The sequence below is a fragment of the Echinops telfairi genome, unplaced genomic scaffold (assembly GCF_000313985.2).
Source record: "Echinops telfairi isolate 266 unplaced genomic scaffold, ASM31398v2 ScPeMD7_12;HRSCAF=54, whole genome shotgun sequence".
Lineage (NCBI taxonomy): Eukaryota > Metazoa > Chordata > Mammalia > Afrosoricida > Tenrecidae > Echinops > Echinops telfairi.
Window position 1 is genome coordinate 4,657,597 of NW_022103909.1, and position 7,532 is coordinate 4,665,128.

At 48.5% G+C, this 7,532-nt stretch overlaps 1 protein-coding gene across 1 annotated transcript in view; it reads right to left on the reverse strand.

The window, feature by feature from the left end:
- LOC101649526 (dynein regulatory complex subunit 2) overlaps positions 1-7,532 on the reverse strand; it is a 26,468-nt gene that overhangs the window by 4,804 nt on the left and 14,132 nt on the right. The window contains exons 3-7 of the mRNA XM_004711417.3: positions 2,844-3,013; positions 2,156-2,294; positions 1,031-1,228; positions 630-848; positions 134-286 (exon numbers count right to left, since the gene is read on the reverse strand). Of these exons, the coding sequence (XP_004711474.2) occupies positions 134-286; positions 630-848; positions 1,031-1,228; positions 2,156-2,294; positions 2,844-3,013 (879 nt within the window). The remainder of the gene's footprint in view (positions 1-133; positions 287-629; positions 849-1,030; positions 1,229-2,155; positions 2,295-2,843; positions 3,014-7,532) is intronic.

Consider the following 7,532-nt stretch of genomic DNA (forward strand, 5'->3'; position numbering starts at 1 on the left):
GAGTTGAGGTCAAGGGAGAAGGTACGCAGCAGGGCCTGTGAGTGACCGCCGCACAGTGTGCACCCACACCCCCACCCCCACCCCACCCACCCCCGCCACCCTGAGCAATGGCTCCGGGCCTTAGGAACGTCACCTTTGCAAACTCCTCACTCAGCTCTTCCGGTTTCTGTTCCACCATCTCCACCTTCTCCTCGGGACTCAACGCTGACGAATAAAAAGGCAGCACTTTTTCTTCTTCTGTTTCGTATTTCCTACATATCTCTGCAAGCTTGAGAATCTTTTCACCCTTTTGGAAGCAGGGAGCAATCTTTTACTAGGGGAGGGGAAAGGAGTTGTTCCCCTGGCTGGAATCCAGGGCAGAGACTCAGCCAGATGGGAGACAACCGCGCAAAAGAAAACCTGGCACAGGGGCTTGCCCTGTGCCAGGCCTTATTCCAAGTGTTTCCTGTTTACTAATTCATCTCCTTTACCATGCGAGAGCAGAGGGAGTGCAGAATAAGATCCTGCGAGTGAGTGTCCATGCAGGTAGGGAGCAGGAGGGTGGCTCTCTGCCGCCTCCCACCTTTCCCAAACCCTCTCACCTTGCAGACTCCTTGGCGTTGCTGGGCCCCGCCCGCCCCCTGCTTTACCTTGTCCACAATCCTCCTCAGGGTCTTGAGGGTGTCATTACTCTCCAGCGTGAGCTTGACCAGATTCTCCTTTGAGACTCCCCGGGCCTGAGTCCTTTGAGCCTTCAGTTTCCGTAGTTGTATAAGGATCAGCTCCTTGTCGTTACGAATGTACTGGTTCTGCTCTTCACTCTCACGGTTGTGCACCACGATTTTGCCTCTTAAGACACCGATGGCATCCTGGTCAGGAGGAGACGGGATAGATGCCAGGGAACACTGACCGGCTGGAGGGCTTCCGTGAGAGCAGTCGGAGTGAGACCCCCTCCTTCCACCGGGGATAAGGCCCCATGGGGATGAAGGGGAGAGGAGAGGGCTGGGGCCGCAGCTGTAGCTGTGAGTCATTCCAGGCTGGCCGCACCCACCTGTAGTTTCTGTATTTTTTTCATCTGGGCTTCAATCTCTTTGGAACTCTTTTCACCCTTCACCTTCAGGGCCTCAAAGGCAATCTTTCTGTCCTCTGTGGCATCCGTGTAATTCTTGAGTGCTTCCTGGAACCTTCTCCACAGGTCTTCCACGATGTTCTCCAGTTGCAGTCGTAGAAAGTGCTTCTCTTCTAAATTCTAGGAAGCGGGCCCAGAGTCGCCGTGCTTAGAATGGTCCTTTTAGGACCCTTTCACTTCCACCTGCAACCTCACCTCCTACAACTGCTGGCCGCCTAGGATAGTGCAGGGGTCCCCCATGAAAACGGGCACAGAGGCATAACTGGCAGATGGCACTGCTGCGTGCTGTGGGCGGGGTGGACCTGTGGGGCACTGGCGGGGACCTGCTCCATGGAAAGGGGGCCGCAGCTGCTCGGCTCCACATGAATGTCACTATTTGGAAATGTGGCCCCGTGTTGATCTTTCTACAAGGCTGGAGACGGGGATTTTCATTTGATATGCCCCAATTGTTCAACGTAGAAAGCATGCCTAAATTTTTTATAAAACAACCGTGGGGCAAAATAAGAACAAAGAACTCCATACTTCAATTTCGGTTGCAACCTCCCAGATAGTGGAGAGCACTTTGGGCCGAGGGTCAGGAGGCCTGGGTTCTCCTGGCTCTCCCTTAGACCTATAGCATGTCATTTCACTACTCCAGGCCTTAGTTTCTCCATCTGCCAAGTGAAGCCAGATGGTCTCTGGGGTGATTTTTAGCTTTATTGGACTCCACTAGCATTTCAGAAGGGCTCTGTTTCCCAACCGATTTTCATGAAATTACAGAAAGCAGCACAGGTACCTTACGGTGGCTACAGATATTCTCTTGACTGCTGGCATCTGAGACACTGGCCTCCACCCTGGTTAAAGCAGCAGCATCTAGCTCTGATACCATATATACTCGAGTACAAGCGGACCCGAATATCAGCCGAGGCACCTAATTTTACCACCAAAACTGCATTAAAAATGTGCTGAAAAGCTCGGCTTATACACGAGTATATACGGAAGTCTTAAGAGTCTTGAGCATTTCCCTCTCCCTTAACTACCTGCTCCCAGCCTGCTCTCGCTCTGTACCTTGTTTTTGAGATCATCCCACAGGCTCTGGAACTCCAGCTTGCTCTCGTACTCAGTGTCGATGTAGTTCTGCTCCACGGCCATGAAGACGTCTTGTAGATAGTGCATCTCTTTCTCGTGCTGGTCAATGATCATCTTCCTGTGGGAGACAAGACCCTGGGGGCTAGAGCACACAGACCAGCAGCGACAGCCTGCTCTAAGCCCTGTGGAATAAAGAAGGGAGGGAGGGCTCTCTTCCTTTTAGGGTGGGAAGGAGTAAGATCATCACTGTCTGTTGATTTCTGACTAGGTAACGACACAGGAGGCTTATAATTCCAAGGGACACTGTGAGAGGTTTCCCTCCTAGCTCCACCGAAAAGTAGTTGGTGCGGGCATCGGAGACAGGGGCCCTGACCCTGGGGCTGGGCAAGGGACGCTACCGCTCAATGCACGGTTAAACCTGAATGAATGTGATCTCCCCTGTAGTGGCCAGGTCTTGATCAAGGTGGGATGTTACAAAGGGCTAGCCACACTGCTTACAGGTAGCTCCTCTGCTGTCTGGCCACGTCCCCACCCCCAGACTCAACTTCTAGGGTAGCAGTTTTCAACCTGTGGGTCTCGACAGGGGGGTGTCACCACAACATGAGGAGCCGTGTGAAAGGGTTGCGGCGTTAGGAAGGTTGAGAAGCCCTGCTCTAGGGCTCCACACCTTTCTGTCTCAAACTCCTTGGTTAGAGCCTCCAGCTCCATGTTGTAGCTTTCCTCCAGGAGGCTGAGCCGGCGCCTCTGCAGGGCCAAGAGCTGATCGACGTTGTGCAGGTGGCTGCGCAGGGCATGGGAGTACTGCTCCTCAGCTTCTGCCAGGTCCTTAGCTAAAGACTAGGCAGGAAACAGAGAGTTACCATTCTGGCTGGAGGGCATGTCTGCGTGACAAAAGAAGACGATTCAGCTGGCTAGCAGGAGGATGGCAGTGGTGACACGTCCTTCCAGTTCCTAATGCCAGTTCTTTGACTCTGGGCGTCCTGGCTCTCCCACTCTTGAATGTAAAGCAAGAGCCCCGTGGAGCCAGCCCATGGTCTGGGGATAGCAAACGTTTACAGTGACTGAGCTACCACTCAAAGGGACCAGGGATTCTCGGAGAAATGGCCGCTTTGAAGTCCGAGGCAGAAAACAAGCAAACTGAGCTGGGAACATGTTGTTACCCAACACAGCAAAGAAGCTATAAAAGACCAAGAGTCATGACAAGAGGACTCATGAACCAATATGAAGTAGCTCAAAAGCTGAGCACCGTGTTTCCCAACCAACAGTACTCTGCACTGTCATCTCGCCACTTCCTCAGTAGGAGCTGAAACCTCTTCTTCCAGCTACTTGGATTTCAACACGCTTGTGACTGCCTCGACCAATAGAACAGCAGAAGTGACACTGTGCCGGTTCGAGGCACAGCCCCCAATGGGTCTGGCCACTTTTTCCTGTCCCTTGGAATACACTTTGCTTCCTTTAGGAAGCCTCTATGCTTTGAGAAGCCCAGGGCTACACATGGAGGGGGGGGTGGGTGCAGGGGACATGAGAAACTCCAGTCAACAGCCCAGCTGAGCTCCCAACTGACAGAATCTGTCAGCCACCAGGATGTCCAACCCAGTAGAGCCTTCACATGACTGCAGCCACAGCTGCCATTTGATTGCAATTGGCTGCGCGACCCCAGACACCCACCCTCGTGAGCTCAGTCAGCCTACGGAACCGGAAAAGATCACGATAAATGGTTTTCAATCACTACTTTAGAGGTGGTTTGTTTTGGAGCAATAAAGAATTAGAACACTTCGACTGGCAAGAAAAGGCCAGTCTGAACATCAGTAAAGATCATAATTGCAATGGATCAAAACACATCAGGTAGGTTTGACTTGGGAGTTCATAAGCCAAGCCCATTGCCAGTGAGTTTATTCTGACTCAGAAAGCCTATGGATAGAGTAGAAATGCCACATAGGGGCCCAAGGCTTTACAGAAGCAAGTTGCTACATCTTTCTCTAGCCCAGCAGCTGGTGGGCTCGAATCCCTCTCCACTGTCAATAAAACACAGGAAAACAACCTTCTGGACTTCTCTGCTTTCAGCCAAGATCCAGCCGACATCAACAATGACATCCCTCATGCCACGTCCTTTTCCGACTCTGGCTTGCATTTCTGACAGCTCCCTCTCAATGTACTGTTGCAAATGTTTTAAAATGTTTCTCGATAGCATTTTCCTTGTGTATGATATTAATGCTATTGTGAGATGATTTACACATTCCATGGGCCCATCTCTATTGGAATGGGCACAAATATGGTTCTCTTCCAGTCAGCTTTCAGTGTTGCAACCACTTGTTGCAACACCTACACTGCTGTTGTCAGTTCCTGGAGCCTTGTCTCTTGCCAATGCCTTCCGTGCATCTTAGATGCCTTTCCAGAGCCACGGTGCTGATCATATGCACCTCTGAATGTCCACCAATTCTTTTTGGTAAGGCGACTCACTGTATTATTTCCATCATCTTCTTTTGACTTTTCGTTTTTTGTTTTTTTTATTTACAGGCTTTTCTCTTTTTTTTTTTAATCAATTTATTGGGGCTTTGACTTTTCCTTTAAAGTCCATATTTTATTTCCATAGGCTAGCATAAGTTGAACATGAATCATAAAATTGTAATAAAATGGATACACCATCCCACACCAGCTAGCCATCCTGCTCATGGTAGAAGGGTGAAGCTGACCTGGGTTTAAAAATGTCTAACTTCTTTTGCTGTTTCATGCAGATTCAGTTTTGGCTCCTAGAATCCCTCACTATTGCAACTCCGTGACCGAATCCCTTCGTCGTCAGTTCTCCCGCAGAAGGAACGTGGCGTGTTCTTCCCTGCTGGCTTTCTAACTCTCCATCTGTGTGGATTTCAACAGAATACTTTTCTTTTTGAGCTACCCGTTTGGCTCTTTTAGTTCACAGTTTCTTCCCGTCAGTTTCCCTGCCCTATGTTCAAGAGGAGTTTTCAGAGCCTCCTCTGATAAGCACTTTAGCCTTTCTTTCTTTCCTGACTTTAGTGTCTTCAAGACATCCCACACGCATTTCGTCTGTGGTCCTTGGTATTCAGTGCGTCAAACCTCTAAATTAAGGTAGGAGCTAATCAAGGGCATACTTTGGCTTTCATGGATTTGTTTCAATTTTCTTCAACTTCCACCTGCATTTGCATATGAGCAATTGATGGTCTGTCCCATCGTTGGTCTTTGGCCGTGTTCTGACTGATGATATGGAGCTTCTCCATCATTTCTGCAGATGTAGTCAATTTGATTCCTGTGTGTTCCATCTGGTGAGATCTATGTGTATAGTTGCTTTGTTTGTCGTCAGGGGGGAAAAGGTATTGGCAATGAGTAGGTCATTGGTCTTAAAATTCTATTATGGGATCTCTGGTTTCTATCACCAGGGCCACGTTTTCCAACTGCTGATTTTTCTTCATTGTTTCCATTTTTCTCATTCCAACCACCCGAAACTATCGACGCACCTTGACAACATGTTTGATCCATTTCAGACAACAGAAGTTGCTAAAAACCATCGATAACTGTATTAGCTGGTCTTTGTAGGAGCATGTTGTCCTATCACCGACACCACTGGACTTCGGGACAGATTTTGGAATGTTCTGTTTGATGATGAATGTAACACGTGCCTCTTGAATTTGTCATAGCCAGCACAGTAGACCATTTGTCTCAGTCAAAATGGCCCAAACCAGCCCATTTCGGATCACCAACCCCTAGGACTGCAATCTTTATGAGTTTTATTTCATTTTCAATTACTTCCAATTTTCCTAGATTCATACTTTGTATGTTCCACATTTTGAGGACTAATAAATGTGTGCAGCAGCTTTCTTCTCCCGTTGCCACAGCAGCACGTGACAGCTCCAGGAGCTTTGTTCCATGCACAGGACGGAGGTTGGCTCTGCTTTGAGGAGGCAGCTTTGCCTCAGTCGTACTTTGAGTGCCTCATCTGCTGGCCCCGTATCATCAGACAGTGTTCCACTGCTAGTCATACGGTTTTCAAGGGCTAATCTTTTCCAGAAATGGGCCACCTCTTGCTTCTTCCTAGTCTGTCTTGGACTGGCAGCTCCCCGAAAACCTGCCCATTGTGGGTGGTACTGTTGTAATTTGCAATACTGGAGGCATAGCTTATCGCATCGCATCAAGACACAAGCCACCACAGGATGACAAACGGACAAACTACACTTCTGGGTAAGTGAATGACAAATGAGGGAAAGTATCTCTTTACAGAAGTATTCCGATTAACAAGTGAAATGTAATTATGCTATTATAGTGTCAGCATTCTGCCACTCCCAGTGAATTCATGAATCAAGAATAGCAGCTAGCATCACAAAAAGAAAGCTCTCTTTCCTGATGGAAGAAGACAGTATCTCCTGTGTGTCTAGTAGTCTCCCCCCCCAAAAAAAAAAGAGACATATATATATATATATAGATGTCTTTCTAATTTAGCTAATTTAGCCTTCAGCTCTGATTACTACTGAAGTACAGGAAATACAGAAAACAAACACAAAACACCAAAAACCTCATTGCCATCGAGTTGATTCTGACTCATAGCAACCCTATAGGACTCTTGGTGACCCTATAGGACAGAGTAGAACTGCCCCTGAGGCTGTAACATTTTACGGGAGTAGAAAGCCTCCTTCCTTTTGCCCTTGGAGTAGATGGTGGTTTTAAACCAGTAACTTTGTGGTTAGCAGCTCAATAAGTAACCCACTACTCTACCTGAGAACAAAGGGACACCTTAAAGCACAGTGTTGCTGTCGGGTGCCATCAAGCAACCCTATGTACAATAGAATGAAATACCCCCCGGCCGTGTGCCGCCTCAGAGTGGTCAACCTCCAGGGCGTGGATGTAGCAGCACTTTGAGAAGTAGCACATCATGCTTCCACAATCATTCTTAGGTTTGAGCCCATTGTTGCAGCCACTGTGTCCATCCATCTTGTCGAGGGTCTTCCTCTTTTCTGCTGCCCCTCCACTTTTTAAAGCATGATGTGCTTTTCCAGGGACTGGTCTCTCCTGAGACCACGTTCACAGTATGTGAGACAAAGTCTTGCCATCCTTGCTTCCAAGGGCCACACTGGCTGTACTTCTTCCCAAGCAGTCGATGGTACTTTCAGTAGTCTTCACCAGCACTGCAACTCGAATGCATCGATTCTTCTTTGGTCTTCCTTATTCCACATCCAACTTTCACGTGCATATAAGACTGTTCAAAAATACCACGGCTTGGATCAGGGGTACTTCAGCCCTCAAAGTAACATCCTTGCTTTTCAACACCCCAAAGAGGATTTGTGCAGCAGACTGACCCTGTGCAACCCATCGTTTGGTCCCTTGACCGCTGCTTCAATGATCACTG